This window comes from Miscanthus floridulus, chromosome 2, assembly GCF_019320115.1.
Source record: "Miscanthus floridulus cultivar M001 chromosome 2, ASM1932011v1, whole genome shotgun sequence".
NCBI lineage: Eukaryota > Viridiplantae > Streptophyta > Magnoliopsida > Poales > Poaceae > Miscanthus > Miscanthus floridulus.
In genome coordinates, this window is record NC_089581.1 from 173,329,865 (window position 1) to 173,349,406 (window position 19,542).

The window sequence follows — 19,542 nt, forward strand, 5'->3', positions numbered from 1 at the left end:
CGGGGTCGAGGGGCCGGTTGCGGGTGGTGCGGTGGCTTGCCATCGGCTGCCAGTGGTGGGGGCAGGGCGAGGACGCGGCCGGGGAAGACGTTGCGGTGGAGGTTAGGAGAGGGCGGGGGTGAGAGGTGGCGGGCGTGGTGAGGCGACGAGAGCCTCCACCCGCCGGTGGTGGAGGGGCGGGGATGAAGCATCGCAAGGAGGATGAAGGGGTCGCACGATTCGTTGCGCAATAGCTTCCCCCATAGCAAAACTGCTTTTAAAGCATATATGCATTATAGATAGTAGTGATGGTATAACGAGTTTAGACTATTTACAAGTGTTTTCTAAGCAGCAATAAGAGAAAAGTTGATCTGATGCAGAGGAGGAAAATTCAATGTCCTACACTCCTACAGACAACGAGTTTGATGTAATTTCTGTGGAGTGCTGTGCGCATGGTTGGAAGAACAGTGGGAACTGGTTTCAGAACCGGTGATCAAACTGTGGGAGGTGTTTCGCCTGCGACTGTGTAGTGATGTTTTCTTCTTCTTCTGAAGGTCGCTGTAATAGTCGTAGTGTTTATTGCCTTCTGTTATGAGTTTTCCTGAAATTCGGGATCCCTTAGAAATCCTCTGTTGCAGCCACCCTCCTCATCAGGTTATAACGGCGCATTCAGTAGTCCTACTAAAGGCCATGGCCTAGCTTAAATTCATCAGGTTATTATAGCCGCGGATTCAGTGATTCTACTAAAGCCATGGCCTAGCTTAAATTCAGACTCATGAACAATTTAGTATTAGCTAAGCATAAAAACAGCAGGCTCTTTGTTTGACTGAACCACTTAAGCAATTGCTCACGATGTGTTTGGACAGTTCAGACAATTGATCCACGATGTAAACTGGACAGCACGTATGCATTTGGACAGTTCGACGATATAACTGGACAGCACGAACAAATTGATTATTATTGATGCAACTCAAATGAAGAACCTTTTAACTCCTGGTAACTTGGAAACAGAGCAGCGAATAACAAAGCAACCGACTCGACTCAAACTCACGACGAATTACACTTTGCCAATCGAAGAATCAACCAATGCAATTTTATTGTGGTGCGATGAAGACCCCAAGGACACTCCTGCTCTCGTCGACGAATGGATCACACCTTGATGCTGAAGCTGAGGAGAAACTTGTTCAGGCCAGCTTTCCAGCCGCCGCTGCCTTTCCTGCCAGGGCTCGGAGTAGCCTTGAATCCACCGCTGCCCTTCCTGCCGGGGCTCGGGGTTGCCGTCAAAGCGTCGGGCCCGGCGAGGTTGGAGGCACCCTGGATCGCATCCTTCTGCCAGAGCAGGAAGCTCCGGCACCCGTGGAAGGTGATCTTCTCGTCTTCTTTGAGCGCTGCACGGGCACGGCATGGCACAAGAGATCAAACAGATGAGATCGAATCGAATCGTACATCAGAGCGCCGAGAAGCAAGCAAAGCAGATCCAAATTCCGACGAAAGAGACAAACAGATGCCGTTACGTACCGCCGGATCCGCCGTTGGCGGTGGAGAGGACGAAGCCGGCGGGGTCGGTGCCGAGCAGCGGCATGCGGCCCTCGCGGGCGTAGCAGCGGAGCGCGGCGCGCATGAGCGCGGCGACCGTGTCGCCCTCGAGCACGATGAAGCGCAGCGGGCCGGCGCTCCCGAGGACGGTCACCGTCACCAGGACGCGGACGGGGTCGTCGGGCCCCGGGGCCGCGGCCTTGCCGCGGGGCTCCGTCCTCCAGAGCTTCATCGGCAGCGACGAAGGCAGCGCGACGGCCATCAGCAGCAGCGGCGGCGCTCAGCGAGCGATCGGCTTTGCTTCCTCGGAGAAGAGAAGGGAACGAATCTCGCGCGCTTCCGTGCTCTCGAGCAACAGATCCAGGACGGGAGGGGGATCGGTGGAATCAACCGAATCAAATCAAATCAGAGAAGCGGCGGCTGCCGGAGCGGGGAAGCAAGCAGAGTGAGGGAGGGAGCGAGGTGTTCAGGGGTCGAGGCCGATGCAGCGGTGGTACCAGCCCTGCATGCAGCAACCGAAGCCGCGGAAGGAGGCCTTCTCCGGCTGCGGCTGCGAGGCGGCGGATGTCGCACGGGCTCCCACCATTCACGAGGGGCTCGTCGTCTTCACCGGTGCGCGCGGCGGGGGCGGGGTGGGGGATTCGCGGGGCGCTCGCTTCTTGCCCTCAGGAGGAGGAGGAGGCGGCGGCGGCGAGTGGGAGGAGGAGACGAATTCGATTTGGTGGTTGTTGGCTTGATGAGCGAGGAATAGAAGGCAGGGAAGCGTGGAGGAAAAAGACGAGAGGTCAGGTTAGGTTAGGTCTGCTTCGTTCGGCGGCCGGCCGCGTGGTGGGTTGGGAACTGGCGGGACGCGACCGATCTCGTCCGGTGATCCGAGGAGAGGATCGGGGCCGTTGATCGAGGAGGCGGACGGGGACGCGGGTTCTAGGCGGTGGGAGGGTCGTCCGGATGTGGCGGCAGGGTTTCCTTGGAGCGCTCAGCTTTGCTTGCCCCGTGCGTTACTCGGTTTCCTTTTGCCGAGTAGGGTCCGGGTGCATGGAGTTCGGGCTGGTGGTGGGCTGGGGTGGGCCGGAGTTATCTGTGCGGTCCGGATATCTTGATTGGGCCTTGGCGGCACGGAGAAACTGCCGACTATAGGCCCTTTTTTTTTTACTGCTTATAAGCCGTTTATGGCTGAAATCAACAGCTAAACGCTATACTTTTCAGCGATTTATTTTGACCATGCTTATTCCCGTAGCTCCCACTTATACTAAAAAGTAGAAACTAGATTAGACCAATTTATTTTAATCGTCGTTTTTACTCTATTTGTACAGCTTATCTGGGAAGCGCTTTCGAGCTGTACCAAACAGGGCCGATTGTGATTACTCCTCGTCTCCTCCAACTCCGTCCCCGTAACAAGCGCGGATTCGTCTCCTCCTACTCCAACTCCGTCCCCGTAACAAGCGCCGACTTGCGGCGTGCGGACCCTTATATAAACACAAGACCGGATCTCGTTTCGTTCTCTCTAGTCGACACCACGTATCTCTGTAGTCTCTCTCTCTAGTCGACACCACCGACGGCGAGAGGGGAGGGACGAGAAGACGGCAAGAGGCGACAGCAAAGGGTTTAGACGACGAGGGGAGGGTTTAGTCCACCTCCATGGCGGCCATCATGAAGGAAAATCTTGAGCAGATCATGACAGAGACAGTGGATCTGGTTAGATTAAGATCACACACTCTTATTTATTATTGATTTGATCTGCTGTTTTGTGTATTATTTTCAAATCAGTCTAGCCCTCGTTGTGTTGAGTAAGCATGTGTTCTTTGTTTTAATCTAGCACATATACACATCTGTTACTTTCGCAGGAGAACATCCATATGGACGAAGTATTTACCTTCCTCAAATGCAGCAAGGAAGGCCTCAGCTCCAATGAAGCCCAGACACGCGCCGCCATGTTTGGTCCCAATAAATTAGAAGAAAGAAAGGTCATTATCGATCCTATATTATTTTCTCATATTTTACCTTTTATTTATTCTCTCTCAATCTTAGAATCAAGACAAATACTAATATGTCAAGATAACAAAAGTAGTACAAGACATTATTATTTATTAAACTGAAAGTAACTAATATTGCTGGTTATTTGCAACACCATGATCCAATGGTGTCCACTAGTTGTTAGATGACTAGTGTAGCGGTTAGATGTTGAAGTCAAACTTCAAGTGTCTGATGAAGCCAGATCTTTGCATTATCTAGCCTACCAGAGTTTTCAATTTTCACTAGCTGTCTAGCTTATGGCAATAATGTCTCATATATATATGTATGTATGCGAGGACGGCTGAGTTACTTAGTTTTTACATACCATTTTGCCATAAACAGATCAGTACTTGTTCTTTTAGTGTTTTGATTGTTTGACACATAATCTGATTAAATTATGTGTTCCAAAAATATTACTTAATCTGCAATATACGTGTACTTTGATAGCAAATAAGATAACAGTGTCGTACGTCCATCATTGTGTTTGCAGGAGAACAAGGTGTTGAAGTTCCTAATGTTTATGAACAATCCGTTGTCGTGGGTGATGGAGATAGCTGCTGTGATGGCCATTGCGCTTGCCAACGGCGACAACAGGCCGCCGGACTGGCAAGATTTTGTCGGCATCGTGGTGCTCCTTATCCTCAACTCCACCATCTCATTTATCGAGGAGAACAATGCCGGGAGCGCCGCAGAGGCGCTCATGGCCAACCTTGCGCCTAAGACCAAGGTGTTGCGTGACGGCCGATGGAGCGAGGAGGACGCCGCGGTCCTCGTCCCGGGTGACATTATCAGCATTAAGCTCGGCGACATCATCCCAGCTGACGCTCGCTTGCTCGAGGGTGATGCGCTCAAGATTGACCAGTCGGCGCTCACTGGCGAGTGTCTTCCGGTCACCAAGAACCCCGGCGACGGTGTCTACTCGGGTTCCACGTGCAAGCAGGGTGAGATCGAGGCGATTGTCATCGCCACCGGCGTGCACACCTTCTTTGGGAGGGCGGCGCACCTTGTCGACAGCACCAACCAGGTCGGCCACTTCCAGAAGGTGCTCCAGGCCATCGGCAACTTCTGCATAGCAACCATCATCATTGGCTTATCCGTCGAGGTCATCGTCATGTACGCGGTCCAGCACCGCCGGTACCGTGAAGGCATCGACAACCTCCTCGTGCTTCTGATCGGTGGCATCCCAATTGCCATGCCTACTGTGCTCTCCGTCACCATGGCAATCGGCTCCCACAGGCTGTCGTTGCAGGGCGCTATCACCAAGCGCATGACCGCCATCGAGGAGATGGCCGGCATGGATGTTCTCTGCAGTGACAAAACCGGCACGCTCACTCTCAACAAGCTCAGTGTTGACCGCAGCCTTGTTGAGATCTTTGCCGGGGACGTTGAAAAGGACGATGTTATCTTGTTCGCTGCCAGGGCATCTAGGGTGGAGAACCAGGACGCCATTGACGCCGCCATGGTTGGCATGCTAAGTGATCCAAAGGAGGCCAGGGATGGCATTGAGGAGGTGCACTTCTTCCCCTTCAACCCCGTTGACAAGCGAACAGCCCTCACCTATATTGATCTCGCTGATGGTAGCTGGCACCGTGTCAGCAAAGGTGCACCCGAACAAGTACGTAGTCATGGCTTTCTCATCCCATCTATTTTTTATAGGGTACCCTTTTTTATATGGACTACTTTGCTATGGTACATAGCTCGTTTTTGTATACATTGTGTTTATTTACTCCCATGGCGTGCATGACTATATAGATATTGGCTCTCTGCAACTGTGGAGATAATGTCAAGAACTTGGTTCACACTGTGATCGACAAGTACGCCGAGCGTGGTCTTCGATCTCTTGCAGTTGCAAGACAGGTATGATTTTACTTTCAGAATGCTCAATCGATTATTCTACTTATGTGAGTTATATGTTTTTTTTTTGTCTCTAATGTAATATTTTATCTTGCTTTTCTACAGCAAGTTCCGGAGAAGAGGAAGGAAAGCATCGGAGAGCCATGGGAATTTGTGGGTCTGCTTCCTCTCCTGGACCCACCGAGGTCAGACAGTTCTGAAACAATCAAGCATGCGCTCGACCTCGGTGTCAATGTGAAGATGATCACTGGTACATTCTGCATTTGGTTGTCTAATTCTACTCTTTCTACCTCATTTAGTCTAAAAGGCGAGAGGTTTAGGCTGACATGCTCTGATAATGTCATCTGCAGGTGATCAGCTCGCCATTGCTAAGGAGACCGGGAGACGGCTAGGGATGGGCTCAAACATGTATCCATCATCGGCTCTACTTGGTCAGAGCAAAGATGAAGCCACTGCTTCGATTCCTGTGGATGACTTGATCGAGAAGGCCGATGGCTTTGCTGGCGTCTTCCCAGGTGGGTGTGCATGAACACAAGCACACTTCAGAAAATAACTGGTTGGATTGTTTACTCAGTCTGCAGTTGTGCACTTTGATGCAGAGCACAAGTATGAGATTGTCAAGAAGCTGCAGGAGATGAAGCATATTTGCGGAATGACCGGAGATGGTGTCAACGATGCGCCTGCTTTGAAGAAAGCAGATATTGGAATTGCCGTAGCCGGAGCTACTGATGCAGCACGGAGCGCCTCTGACATTGTGCTTACTCAAGAAGGCCTCAGTGTCATCATCAGCGCTGTGCTCACTAGCAGGGCCATCTTCCAGAGGATGAAGAATTACACCGTAAGTATTCCTTTTGCGACAAAATTCACTAATTCCTTACACTTCTGACCCTAATACCCTTCTCTTGTTTTTGGCTAGATATATGCGGTGTCAATCACTATTCGTATCGTGGTAAGTTATTTTTACTTAGGCCTTGCAAGAATCTAGAGATCATGGTCTTATATGTGTTTAAAATTCTTATTTACTATGACCTGTGAACATGCAGCTTGGATTCTTGCTGATTGCACTGATATGGAAATTTGATTTCTCACCATTCATGATTCTGGTCATTGCCATTCTGAATGATGGTAAGTTTGCACTACTGCTTCAGAGGCGTTCAGTAACGATTGCATACTGTTCATTAATCTCTATGCATTCGACACTTACTATTCTAAAGAAAAAAATGTAATATGATTTCAGGCACTATCATGACTATTGCGAAGGACAGAGTAAAACCGTCGCCACACCCTGATAGCTGGAAGCTGAATGAGATCTTTGCCACGGGCGTTGTGTATGGAGCCTACATGGCTGTAATGACTGTCGTATTCTTCTGGGCCATGAGAAGCACCGACTTCTTCTCTGTAAGCATCTTTTCCTCCTATATTCTCCATGACCAACTAATCCAAATTAAGCAAATGAAAGACAGCACGATTATTCACTGCCAGATAATAATGTTTCTCCTGTGGCAATGCAGAATACCTTCCACGTGAGATCTCTGCGCGGCAGCACCGAGGAGATGATGTCCGCCCTGTACCTGCAAGTGAGCATCATCAGCCAGGCCCTCATCTTCGTGACGCGGTCGCGCAGCTGGTGCTTCACCGAACGCCCCGGCTTCTGGCTGTGCGCAGCGTTCGTCATCGCGCAGATCGTAAGCCACCCTACTATCTCCTTTCACTTCTGAATCCTGATCGAGCATGCCTACCATATCGATCGGTCTTGGGACCAAACTGCTTGTGGTTGCAGGTTGCCACTCTGATTGCAGTGTTCGCGAACTTTGGGTTTGCCCGCATCAGAGGAATCGGATGGGGTTGGGCCGGCGTCATCTGGCTCTACAGCCTCGTCACCTTCGTCCCCCTCGACCTGTTCAAGTTCGCCATCCGCTACGTGTTGAGCGGCAAGGCCTGGAACAATCTCCTGCAGAACAAGGTATGTTTCATTCTCATGTTATTTTGTACTGTACTGAATAAATCAGAACCTAACGCCCTGGCCTTTCTGCTGTTGTTTCAACAATATAATGCAGACGGCCTTCACGACGAAGGAGAACTACGGCGGGGAGGAGCGCAAGGCGCAGTGGGCGACGACGCAGCGCAGCCTGCACGGCCTCCCTACGACCACCGAGTCCGAGGCCGGCGGCAGGCGTAGCAGCAGCAACACGGAGCTGTCGGAGATCGCCGAGCAGGCCAAGCGGCGAGCGGAGTTCGCGAGGCTGCGCGAGAAGAACACGCTGAGGGGCCAGCTCGAGTCGGCGGCGAGGCGCAGGGGGGTGGACATCAACGCGGTCAGGACGCCGTTCTACAGCATGTAAACGTGCACGGCGTACGTGAGCGAGAGGGCGTCGTCGCTTCCGTACTCGTTGCGCATTTTTAGGAGCGGTACACCAAAGTGCACGCCGTCGTCAGTGAAAATGTTCGTGGTCGTCTCGCGGTAGGATGTAGGTCAAGGTTGGTCAGTAGTTTGCCGGTGGCCAGTTTGCCTCGCTAGTTGTTACACGTTTGTTTTTTATCTTCTACGGTACATTACACTGGCGTGAATTTTGTTCATCATCTCCGGAAGTTTCACAAGTGTAGTTCTTTTAGAATTATCCTAGTTGGGAACTAAGTACCAAGTTAGTACGTGCTTGTGTGAATTCAACGCGTTCGACATTATCGTGTCATGTTTGTTGTTTGCCGGTGTTATATGCACACCAACACGCCAATCTTTGTTGTGCCCAATTCATAGCTTACTGTATCAATACTGCCTTTCCATGCTTGTTCTAAATGACGAGTCATTTTAGTTTAATTTTATTCTAAATCAAACTTGTCTAATTTTTTATCATGTTTACTAAAAAATCATTAGTATCTACTTTCGTCATTTCAAATTACAAATCGTTTTGACTTTTTGGTACATAATTTTTGCTATATATTTAAACATACGTTATATCTAATTACATAGAAAAATGAATTTATACTGAAAAAAAGTCAAAGCGACTTATAATTTAGAACGGAAGTGGGTACAATATTAAAAAATAAACACACTATTAAAATATCGACGATCTTCCTCTACGCGCGTGCTCGGAGGAGCAGCGACACACGCGTGTCCAGACAGAGAAGCTACGTGCGCGCGCTCGACGGCCCACAATTTTTAGAGTCTCGTTCCCTATCTAGCTTTAGCCCAAGGTCCATTTAACTTCTCTAGTCTAGTTGTCTTGTGACATCTTCGACGTATCTGGCTTTTTTTAAGTCACTTTTTTTTACTCTGGCTTTTTTTTTTATTTTTCTCTCTTGGGATAGCGGGTGTGTGGGTAATGAACGGGCGAGGGGATGTTTTCACTTTATATAAGTAGAAGTAATAAACTAGAACACAAAATGGCAGAAATCAAGTTTGAAAAAATATAGTAGAGAGAAATGTTTAATATGTAATCGTTGGTCAGAATAAAAAAACTTTCCATCGAATAAACAAACTTTGAAATTCAAGAACTTTGTATTAGCCTATTTAAAACTTTGTACTTTAAAATTAAAATTTTGTAATTTAAAACTTTATTTTTAAAATTTAGGAACTTTATATTAACATGTTAAAAACATTGTATTTCAAGATTTTAAACTATGTAATTTCAAACTTTATATTTTAAATTTAGGAACTTTATACTAGCATGTTTAAAACTTTGTATTTCAAGATTTAAAACTTTGTAATTTTAAACTTTACATTTTAAATTCAAGAACTTCATACTGGCCCATTTAAAATTTTGTACTTTTAAGATTTAAACTTTATTTTTAAAATGCAGGAACTTTATACTAACACATTTTAAACTTTATATTTCAAGATTTAAACCTTTGCATTTTTAATTTAGGAAACTATATATTAGCACATTTAAACTTTATACTCTAAGACTTAAAACTTTATAATTTCAAACTTTATTTTTAAAATTGAGGACTTTATACTAGCACATAAACTTTGTATTTCAAGGTTTAAAACTATGTAATTTCAACCTTTACATTTTAAATTTAGGAACTTCAACTAGCATATTGAAAACATTATAAACTTTGTACTGCTAAGTTCAAAACTTCAGGATTTCAAAACTTTACACCTAAATTAACAAACTTTGTACTGGCTCATTTCAAACTTTGTACTTATATGCTATAAACTTTGTACACCTACAAATAGAACTTTGTAATTTGAAACTTTGCACTCAATGTTTTGCAAACTTTGTAGTGCAACATTTGAAACTTTATACTCTTATGCGCAAAACTTATCATTAAGAAAAATTGTTTTCGAACAATATACTCCAACACTGTATCTACTTTTTATAGATTCTCGTCATAATGAACGACTTAGGTTGTAAACGGAATATAAAAATAGATGCCTTGACAAGAAAGTTATCCATTTTAAAATTTGTATGTCGTTTGCAAATGCACAAAAACGAAATAGGATCTGACACACAGCACATGGTCCGCTCCTCTCCCGCGTCCACCGTCTTGCTCTGTCCCCCACTCCCTACGCTGCTATACGGTGATCCTCCTTGCGCCTTGGCTGCCCAGGGTCTAGCCGGCTGCTGGCTGCAGGTCCCGTGTTGCGCCTTGGCCCGCAGCGAGCCCGCTCCCGGAGTAATACGCCTGGCTCTGGAAACGCCGCTAGGGTTCGTTCTGGAGCTCGCTGCGCCGGCGCTGCGGGCATTCGGCATCGGCGGGGTGGCAATTGTGCGTTAGCCTCTACCCGCTGCCTCTCGTGACAAACACAGTCTCGCCTGAACCAGATCAGGTGCAACGCACTTGGGAAAGCTGCCAGTGGCATTGGGCTGGCAGGCCGGCCAGGTACAGGTTACGCGCCATATGACCCAGCGCATATGAACCGAGCCGCCAATGTGCGCCGACCAGTGATTGGCTTAATAATACTATATATTAACGGTTGCCTCCGGCTGGCCGGATCTATATATGACATGTCCGTAAGTCCACCGGATTGAGTAAAACCAATTTCCTTTCCCTCTGCCAGATTGAGTAAAACCAATTTCCTTTCCCCATATCAAGCAAGCAAAAAAAAAATGTGAAGCCAAAAAACGTGCTCATCCTCTTTTCTAATCCTGTTTTCTCCAATTTTTTCTCAATTCCTCAAAATCTCCCTCTCTCCCTCGAACAAAGGGGATCCAACACTAATTTTTCTCAATCCCCTTTCCCCTTCTCCTGTCACTGATGTCTTGGGTCCACCGGACCATGGAGCAATCGCTAGTGACTTGGTGTCAAGTAATTTAGCTGACATGCTTGAGTAATGGAATCCTCGATTCCTAAAAAAATCCGTCAGTACCCGGATCAATGATTTTTAGAGCTCACTAAAAGTATGAATCCACTAGTTGACATTTAATTACCAAAATCAAACTTAGAGCTTTCAACCTTCTAGTCTTTCACCTTTCTTAGGGCATCCACAACAGTAAGAGTTATTTACTAGCTCCAAGCCAACATATTCAATGGTGTTAACTTTTAACAGTGACTCATTGTATGATTAGACCCACATAATACTATCACGTGATCTTAGAATGTGTGTAAGAGTCTAGCTCTCGATCAAGAGCTAGTTTTTCTCTCTTCTATTAAAATATATAAAAAATACTTAGAGCTAGCTCAAAAGTCGATTGTTGAAGCTGCCATTAAACTCACTGCAAGTGCACACAAGTAGCCACATACTCCCTCTGTCCCTTTTTATATATCGTTCTTACTTTTCGAGAAGTCAAATATACTGAACTTTGACTAAATATATGAAATAAAATATTAATATTTATAGTATAGAATTAGTATCATTAAATAGATCATTAAATATATTTTTATATTAAATTTATTTAGATATACAAATGTGGTTAATATTTTTCTACAAACTTAATTAAAAGTGAGAAAATTTGACATGCACGAATCCCGCGGCGACACTTAAATGAGGACGGAGAGAGTATAGAATTTGAGTCAATCTCTTGTCAATTTTTTATATGGGGTTAATCATTTGTTGCACAAGAATTTGGTATGGGCCTAGGATTTTTTTTCATTTAAGATTGGGCCAAGCAGCGATTAAATAAAAAATAACTACTCATTACGAATGTCACGAGCACCGTGCAATAAATTATGCGTCCTATTGCAACACACAGGACATTGCTAGTCTAATATTAAAAGGAGATTGTTTCTTCTTTTGTCTCTTGATCCATCCCTCACTCTCTGACCATTCATTCCTCTACTCCCTGTGAGGATGGTGTCCAGAGAGAATGGGTTGGTATCTCAATTTTGGAGGTATGGCATTTTAGAGGAATATTCACTCTTGTGGACTATTCTATCCCACCTGTTCCTTAAACAGATATCAGGATTTCGTCCTATACTCCTAACCAAACACAACCCTTAAGAGTTCTGAACGGTTTTACAAATGGTTAAATATAAGAGTTTTGCATGCATTATTGTCTTGTTCATGATCCGAACTCACGTTCGTCGTCGTGCAAGTTAGAATAACACGCTTCTAGTCGTGGTACAGAGTCCGATACGACGCAAACTATATGTTACGGGCATGTTTATACTAGTAAAGCACATCAATTAGCTCTCCTTGTGCCGTGGTTGGGAAATCAGGATCCCTCTTCTGATATGGTCGTGCTCAGCTCCATGCATGTACACTTCGTTTTTTTAATAGCACCTCGCCATATCGTGCCCAAGCCGGATATCCTTCATATCCACTAATCCACATGAGCTGGGATTGATCTGATCGCATCTTTTAAAGGCTTTATTAGAAACTCTTAGAGATGCTCTTACAGCTAGAAGATTTGGTTCACTAGATTTATCTCGCTACTAACTGGGCCGTTCAAATCGCCTACTATCAACGCGTTTCTTCCTCTCGAGATGTCAAGGGTTCTCTTGCCTAATCTCTTGGAATCCAAGGATCATCAGCTCATACCATATATCAATATTTGTCACGTTGGCCCCTCTCCAAACCAAACCATTCTCCACAACTCGGATCCATTCTGAATCGACGACTCCTATATATGGCATGCAATTCTGTAGCCTGCCTGACGGTTTTGCCTGCAAAAATGGGTAATCCTTTGCGCTACTACCTTGATCAAAACTTCACTTTTTTTTCTTACCTGTCCGCAATAGCATCTTCTCCCTTCCAATCTTTTAATTCTTTGCCAAATCCTCTCCTTGAGGTAAATCTAAATTAATACCTTCGGTTTCGACTTCCTTCACCGTGTTCTCCCTTCCTATTTGTGTGCATACGCGTCCATGTGCATCACCGAGATCTCCACGCACGCAAACCTCGTACTCCCTCCGTATAACCTCGCGGCGGCGACTGGCAAGCACTCGTGTCACCGGAACCATCATCAACCTCCCGATCAGCCCGCGCGTTCGCCGGCACCCGGGTCCTAGCCGGGCTGACTTTCTCACGCGCGCGAGCACGCGCGCACATGGCCGTGCCGCCGCCGCCGCTTCCCGTGACGCGCGCCGCCGCTCCTGACCTGCAGCAGGGTCACGGCGGCGCGGGCGCGGAGGTGCGGAGGGCGGCCAAGGCGCTGGTGTTCCTGGCGGCCGTCGCGCTCCCGTGCCTCGTGCTGTACCACCACGCCGTCGTGGCGCCGGGGGACCTGCTCGGCGCCGCCACCATGCCGTGGCGGCGCGGCGCGGCGCGCGACGACGCCGCCGCGGCGGACCTGGTGAGTACGTGACCTCTCGCTCCGCGATGCAAGAGGCCCTACGTGCCTCCATTATTTTTTGCAAGACGATGTGTGATCCGTGTTTCAGTCCCGCATGTCGTTTTGTTCTTCGTCGTCCCTAGTATTAGCAAAGGCCATGCGACGCGTTTCAATCGGATTCGTATATGGCTCATTAATTATGTCCCGGAAAGAAGAAAATAAAATTGCAGTAATGCTAAATATTTCAGTTCGAAGAATGGGTGAACTGGTGAAATACTTTTTTGAAATGATGAAATACTGTTCGCAATTTCCTGTTGCATAAACCACTAGCACTAGTGGAGTATAAACCACTGGACTAGTCAGCCTCGCCTCTCTCAGTAAACAATTAGTATCTTCGAAAATTGATGCATGCAAGAATTCTGCTTCTATTTGTAGCAGTCGCCGTGCCATGTGATTCAACGTCGATCGTGGTGTATGCAGCCCAGCCACAGATAGAATCGCTGCGTGCCTTGTGTAGCAATGGCGTGCAGATGAAACTGACCTGCATGTTGCTGCTGCGTACGTGCAGGACAGCGAGGACGCGAGGCTGGAGCGAGTCCTGACGGCGGCCGCGATGCCCAACGACACGGTGATCCTGACGACGCTGAACTCGGCGTGGTCGGAGCCGGGCTCCGTGCTGGACGTGTTCCTGGAGAGCTTCCGGTCCGGCGAGAGAACCAGGGAGCTACTGGACCACCTCGTCATCGTGTCGCTGGACACGACGGCGCACGCGCGCTGCAGGCAGGTGCACCGCCACTGCTTCGCGCTCGTCACGGACGGCGTCGACTTCTCCGGGCAGCAGAACTTCATGACCGACGGCTACCTCAAGATGATGTGGAGGCGGATCGATTTCCTCAGGAAAGTCCTTGAGAAAGGCTTCAGCTTCGTGTTCACGGTAATTCTTCAACTCTGCTGATGCAGCAAAGCTGTTCATGAACACGCATTAATTATTCTCCTCGGTGAGTACAGGCGCTGATCCATCTCCGAACGTACGTACATTTCAGGACACGGACATCGTGTGGTTCAGGAACCCGCTAGCCGCACTTCTATCCGGACGGGGACTTCCAGATCGCGTGCGACCACTTCACCGGCAACCCGAGCGACCTGAGCAACGCGCCCAACGGCGGCTTCGCGTACGTGCGGTCCAACACGGAGACGACCGAGTTCTACAGGTTCTGGTACGCGGCGCGGGAGCGCCACCCGGGGCTGCACGACCAGGACGTGCTCAACGCCATCAAGTGCGACCCCTACGTCGCCGAGCTCGGCGTCCGGATCAGGTTCCTCAGCACCGAGCTCTTCGGCGGCCTCTGCGAGCCGAGCCGGAACATGAGCAGGGTCTGCACCATGCACGCCTAACTGCTGCATCGGGCTGCGGCGCAAGATCAGCGACCTCAACGCCATGCTCCAGGACTGGAGGAGGTTCAGGGCGCTGCCGCGCGAGGACAAGCACTCGGTTTCCTGGACAGTGCCGCGCAACTGCAGGTAGCCCAGCCGAGACATGCATGCATGCTCGACAATATGCACACACGCTGACACACATTATGTGATTCTGATCGGTTGCTACCTGCTTGTTGGGATTGTCGTCTCTTTGCATGCAGTCTTCGGAAACTGGAGGGGGGTAGTTGAAGAGGAAGCTATTTTTTCTGCTTGTCAAGTGTTCAGGCTTCTTCAGAACATGGATGGATGATGTTATATGATGTAGTAAACAAAATATGTATGGGAAGTTTATATAAGTTCATATGTGTTGTTTTGTAGTACTGTTGATAGCTGATGTTAATCGAGTGAAACTACGAGTATACTACTGCCCCGCCCTAGTGAATTCTTCGCGCATTCTGATTCTCTGTAATCTGAAGCAACTGAGCGGGGCCGAATGATGCAATGCAATCTTCAAGTGTAACTTCAGGAAATATACAAAGCTGCTAGTAGATGGCTGCTTTTCACGCTTGCATTTCATTTGTAACAGAAGTGAAGTTATTTTCGTTTTGCAGGGTTTGTGAATGCAGCCCCACAATCTGCTTACATGCCAGTAAAGATGCCCTTCTGGGTACTTGGACATTGTTGCCCCCAGATCCGTTTCAACAATCAACAGTGACATTCGCATCCGTGGTCTATCTTCAGACATCAGAAGTCCTGGAGCTCTCCATGTGATGTCACCTGCTAATATAACACAAATCGAGGTTCAGAAATGACTCAGAAGCTGGAGGCTCGAGCATCACACATTCACGCCAGGGGTGCAGAGGTGGAATGGAAGGCCAATGCTGTTGCGGTGTTGCCTCACATGGCAATTGCAGACACTTGCGCTTCTGAGCTCTGAAACTTGCAAACATAGCGTAGCAGAAGGAATGGAAGAAGGCAGGCACAGGAGAGCTAGCGAGGGTAGCACAGGCCGGCTTCCAACCACGCCTCGTGCTCCTCTGCATGCCCCTTCCACTTCTGCTGCTACAGCCAGGAAGGAAACTGACCCTGATCTGATCCCTATCCCTACTCCCAGAACTAGAGGAGATGCTCAACCTGCCATGGCTTTGCAGGTCACTGGTGCCCTATTTGTAGGCAGGCAAACAGCCTGCAGCAATGGTGGAGTAGTACTGATTCAGTGGTGCTCGCTCCAGTAGTACTACTAGCTGGTAGTAGCTGCTGCAGTACACATGGGAAGAGCGCGGCGCTTCTGTACTTCATTCATGCTCGCGAGGTTTCCGAGTGTACTAGCAGCGGTCTTCAGCTGTACTGCAGCGCCAAGCAGCCCGAGGGAGACGGCGGCTGCTGACCCACACATCCCCTCGGCGAGGCAGTCTGTGCCACACATCCGCTACGACCCCGTGCCCGTTGTCGTGATGCAGCGTGCGGCCGTGCGAGAGGGTTTTTTTTTTCTCTCTCGGTTGCGTGCTTGGTTTGCTAGTGCTGCCGGGTAACGAAACAGCAGTCAGAATACGAAGAAGTATCACGGCAATTGCCAGCCGGTGTCTAGTCTAGCTGTTCAAAACACAAACTATATAAGCACCCATTTTAAACGCAATAAGATTGTCTCCAATAAAGCATGCAAACCGTGATCCAAACGCAAAATAGGTCATTCACGGCGTTTTGCCTACAAAAACAACGCTCCAATAGAAAATCCAAACACCTCGTCCATTTTACATACGACGAGGCTTGCCGAAACGTAAATCTGCGCCATCGAGAGAGACCGACGTAAATCCCTGGCATCGTAGTGGTGGGCCCGTAGAAGCAGGGCGCGGCGAGGCGCGGCCAGGCAAACCGCTGCTGGGAGTCGCCGGGGCGAGGCGGGGAGCGGGGCGTGGCCGTCGAGGAGCAGGGATCCGGGGTCCTCCTCGCCTGCGACCGCCGGATCCGGGAGGGAGGGGTGCCGCCGCCGACCGGATCCGGGAGAGAGGCGCGTCGTGCTCAACGAGGGAGGGGAGAGAGGGACGGGAACGGGCGGTGCGGGAGAGAGAGAGTGAGGAGAGAGACGGGCTTTTAGGTAGGCTGTTGGAGAATGCGAGTTTTGGGTGCGTGACCTTTTTTGCTATGCGTGACCCAAACTATAAAATGGATCTCCGATTTGGGTCTGTGTTGTTGGAGATAGCTTAACTGCAAGACCAGTGTTATTATTTCATTAATTAATCCTATCTCTGACCACATATCTTCTTCTGGTTCCTTTTTTTCTCTTTTTGAAAAGCTGGCCAGTAGTATCATTGGTGTTTTATGGATTAGATAGCTTAATTCATTTCTACTTCTAGATTATCTACGTGGCAATGTCACTCTAGTTTATCTTTGCAAGTTTTGGATCGATCCAATGACCAAAACATATGTGATTTAAGTCAAAACGCTAAGGGGTTGTTCGGCTGTTAGGTTGCACAGTAGATTTCAGATGATTTCGGATGATTCAATAGTGTTCTGTGAAACGATCTGAAACATGAGCAGCCGAACACGCCGTAAACCATAGTAACCAACTGCGTCGAAGCCTTTTGCATCAACTGATATATAGAGTGACTGCCAGTCTGCCATTGGTAGGTTGTAGAATTTCTTTCTGCAAGCACAAGGGATGTTAGGAGTTAGTAGTAGTTGGCTAGTTGCACTGTCACAAACAAAAGGTTAAGTTTATCCTCTAATAGAAACATCTGGTAGGGAAAAAAAAAGGTAGGTCATCTTGTCCTGTTTGGTTGGTTCTTATCTAAGCAAGCAGAATATTCATTCACCCAACCAACTTGGACTAATTCAACTTAACGAATAAAATTCTGCCAAAAGAAAGGTTAATAGGACTGGCATCTCAGACCTTTCTTCTCCTTTCACTCCTTAGCCTGGATAAATGAGGGGGAATCCCTCAAAAGAAAAACGAGGGTAGTTTCAGAGTGCAATAGCAGGAATGAACAGTACTGGATGAGTAACTTGCTATGTAGCGTTACCACTTACCAGCAGGAAGAGACGTCGACAGAGACGAAAAAGCTCGGGGGATGGAGCCCCCACTCCTCTGGCCAGGATATTTAACTTTTTACCATCATAACGGATGGCCACTTCTCGAATAACAGGTTTAGAATTGACGCTACGATTTTAGCAGCTGAGAGAGAAAAACGATACATTTTTACCATAATTGCTGGCGTGGCACACCACCTCAGCTGGCCAGCGTGGCAGGCGAAGGAAAAATGACCGCCCCTGCCCCTGCCCCTGCCCTCTCTATCCCACCCACGCGCGGCCCGGCCCACTCCTAGCTCGTCCCTTTCGCTCCTCCTTTCTTCTTCCTCCCGCTCTGCTTCGCCTGACAGCCGCCACCCAACGCCGCCGCACACCCCGCCGCGCCCAACGCCGCCCCCGGCCCTCTCCGCCGCAGATTCAAACCCTAGCCGGAACCTCGCGCTGATCGACGGGAGGGGAGAGGCGTCCGGCGACCTCGCACGGCGGCTGATGGCGGAGGACGGCGAGGTGAAGCTGCTCGCCACGGTGCAGCACATCGTCCAGACTCTTGGCCGCACCAACACCATGACGGAGGATATACTCAAGGTCTTCTCCAACTACGACGGCCGCCTCTCGCTCGACAAGCTCTACGCCACGCGCACCGCTGCGGCGGCGGCCACGGTCGGAGGGGCTGCTGGGGAGCGCTCCGTGCCGGCCTCGCCGCCTCCAGTGGCGCCGTCGGCCGCCGCGGCCATGCCCCGGTGACGTCGCTGGAGCGGACCGTGCGCACGCTGGACCGACAGATCTCGCAGTTCGTCACCATGGACAGGCTCATTTGGGCAGACTCAGCGGACGTGGACGCGTTCCTGGAGGCGGTGGACGACCTCGTCGGCACCGTGCAGGAGCTAGACGCCGTCGGGACCAACCGCGGACTGCTCGACCGCGCCGACGAGCTGCTGAGCTGGTGCATGGCCCGGCTGGAGGACGAGTTCCGAGCGCTCATCGAGCGCCCCGACGACACGGCGCCTCAGGTGCCCGGTGGGTTCGGGTCTGATGAGAGCGAGGGGGAGGACTACGACGCGGATGATGGCTTTGGCGACGAGCCAATCCCAATCGCGAGGCCGGTCTCAGACTTCGACATCGTCATCGATGCTCTCCCGCCGGGCTCGGTCTCTGATGTTCACCAGATTGCCCGGCGGATGGTGGATGCTGGCTTTGGCCGCGAGTGCGCCGAGGCATACGCGGCCTCACGCCGCGGTTTCATCGACGAGAGCATCGCTCGTCTCGGCATCCGTTCCCGTACAGCCGACGAGGTCCACTCCTTGCCATGGGAGGAGCTCGAGTTCGACATTGCTCGCTGGATCCCAGGCTTCAAGATGGTGTTTTGGATCCTAATCCCCAGCGAGCGCCGCCTCTGTGATCGTGTCTTCGAAGGCCTCGCTCCGTACGGCGACCTTGCCTTTGTGCCTGGTGGTGGCATACATCCAATCACTCGGTATGTGCCTGGTGGTGGCATACATCCTATCCCCGTGCGGTATGTGGTTCGCGGCAAACACTGGAAGAGGTGATGGAAGGTGGCCGCGCGTGGGGAGGGACAGAGAGGGTAGGGGCTGGGGGCGGTCATTTTTCCTTCGCCTGTCACGCTGGTCAGCTGAGGTGGCGTGCCACGTTAATAATTATGGTAAAAATGTATTGTTTTTCTCTCTCAGCTGCTAAAATCGTAGCGTCAATTCTAAACCTGCTATCCGAGGAGTGGCCATCCGTTATGATGGTAAAAAGTTAAATATCCCCCTCTAGCCCCTCTCCCAACACCACGACTCAGTCCCAACAAAAAACCCAAATCCCCCCAAATCCACTCAATCCACCACCGATTTCTCCTTCCTTCCACTAGATCCAACATCTTCTCAACCTGATCTACTCCCCCATGGGTCGGATGATGCTCGGGGTCACGAGATAGCCCTCCGCAGCAGCCTAGGAGGACCATTGGAAGTGGCAACCGCTATTGCGTCGAGCTCGAGGGGGCGGTGGTCACCAGGCCGTCGTGCATCTCAGTTCGCATGTGGCCGCACCCTCGGAGTCCATC

At 49.5% G+C, this 19,542-nt stretch overlaps 2 protein-coding genes and 2 pseudogenes across 2 annotated transcripts; 3 read left to right on the forward strand and 1 right to left on the reverse strand.

Annotated features, from left to right (window-relative positions):
* Positions 1–908: 908 nt before the first annotated feature.
* On the reverse strand, positions 909–2,277 carry LOC136540715 (uncharacterized). Its single transcript, XM_066532729.1, has 2 exons — positions 1,498–2,277; positions 909–1,367 (listed from the first exon to the last, which is right to left on the reverse strand). Exons 1-2 carry the CDS (start codon positions 1,775–1,777, stop codon positions 1,129–1,131), a joined length of 519 nt encoding a protein of 172 aa, XP_066388826.1. The 5' UTR covers positions 1,778–2,277; the 3' UTR covers positions 909–1,128.
* Positions 2,278–3,063: 786 nt separating this feature from the next.
* On the forward strand, positions 3,064–8,072 carry LOC136540716 (plasma membrane ATPase-like). The gene is made up of 13 exons (XM_066532731.1): positions 3,064–3,210; positions 3,360–3,479; positions 4,019–5,143; positions 5,281–5,385; positions 5,488–5,632; positions 5,733–5,897; positions 5,982–6,220; positions 6,299–6,331; positions 6,426–6,507; positions 6,620–6,780; positions 6,894–7,067; positions 7,163–7,345; positions 7,440–8,072. Exons 1-13 carry the CDS (start codon positions 3,154–3,156, stop codon positions 7,722–7,724), a joined length of 2,874 nt encoding a protein of 957 aa, XP_066388828.1. The 5' UTR covers positions 3,064–3,153; the 3' UTR covers positions 7,725–8,072.
* A 4,559-nt stretch (positions 8,073–12,631) lies between these two features.
* LOC136540717 (uncharacterized protein At4g15970-like) lies at positions 12,632–14,781 on the forward strand (annotated as a pseudogene).
* A 3,057-nt stretch (positions 14,782–17,838) lies between these two features.
* LOC136540718 (exocyst complex component EXO70B1-like) lies at positions 17,839–19,034 on the forward strand (annotated as a pseudogene).
* The last annotated feature ends 508 nt before the right edge of the window (positions 19,035–19,542 follow it).

Bases quoted from the DNA above. Each gene is read 5' to 3' on its own strand.
- LOC136540715 (XM_066532729.1), bottom strand. From the start codon at position 1,777: ATGGCCGTCGCGCTGCCTTCGTCGCTGCCGATGAAGCTCTGGAGGACG. The intron at 1,368-1,497 runs GTACGTAACGGC...GTGCCCGTGCAG, and splicing joins CGCCAACGGCGGATCCGGCG to CGCTCAAAGAAGACGAGAAG.
- LOC136540716 (XM_066532731.1), top strand. From the start codon at position 3,154: ATGGCGGCCATCATGAAGGAAAATCTTGAGCAGATCATGACAGAGACA. The intron at 3,480-4,018 runs GTCATTATCGAT...TTGTGTTTGCAG, and splicing joins ATAAATTAGAAGAAAGAAAG to GAGAACAAGGTGTTGAAGTT. The intron at 5,386-5,487 runs GTATGATTTTAC...GCTTTTCTACAG, and splicing joins CTCTTGCAGTTGCAAGACAG to CAAGTTCCGGAGAAGAGGAA.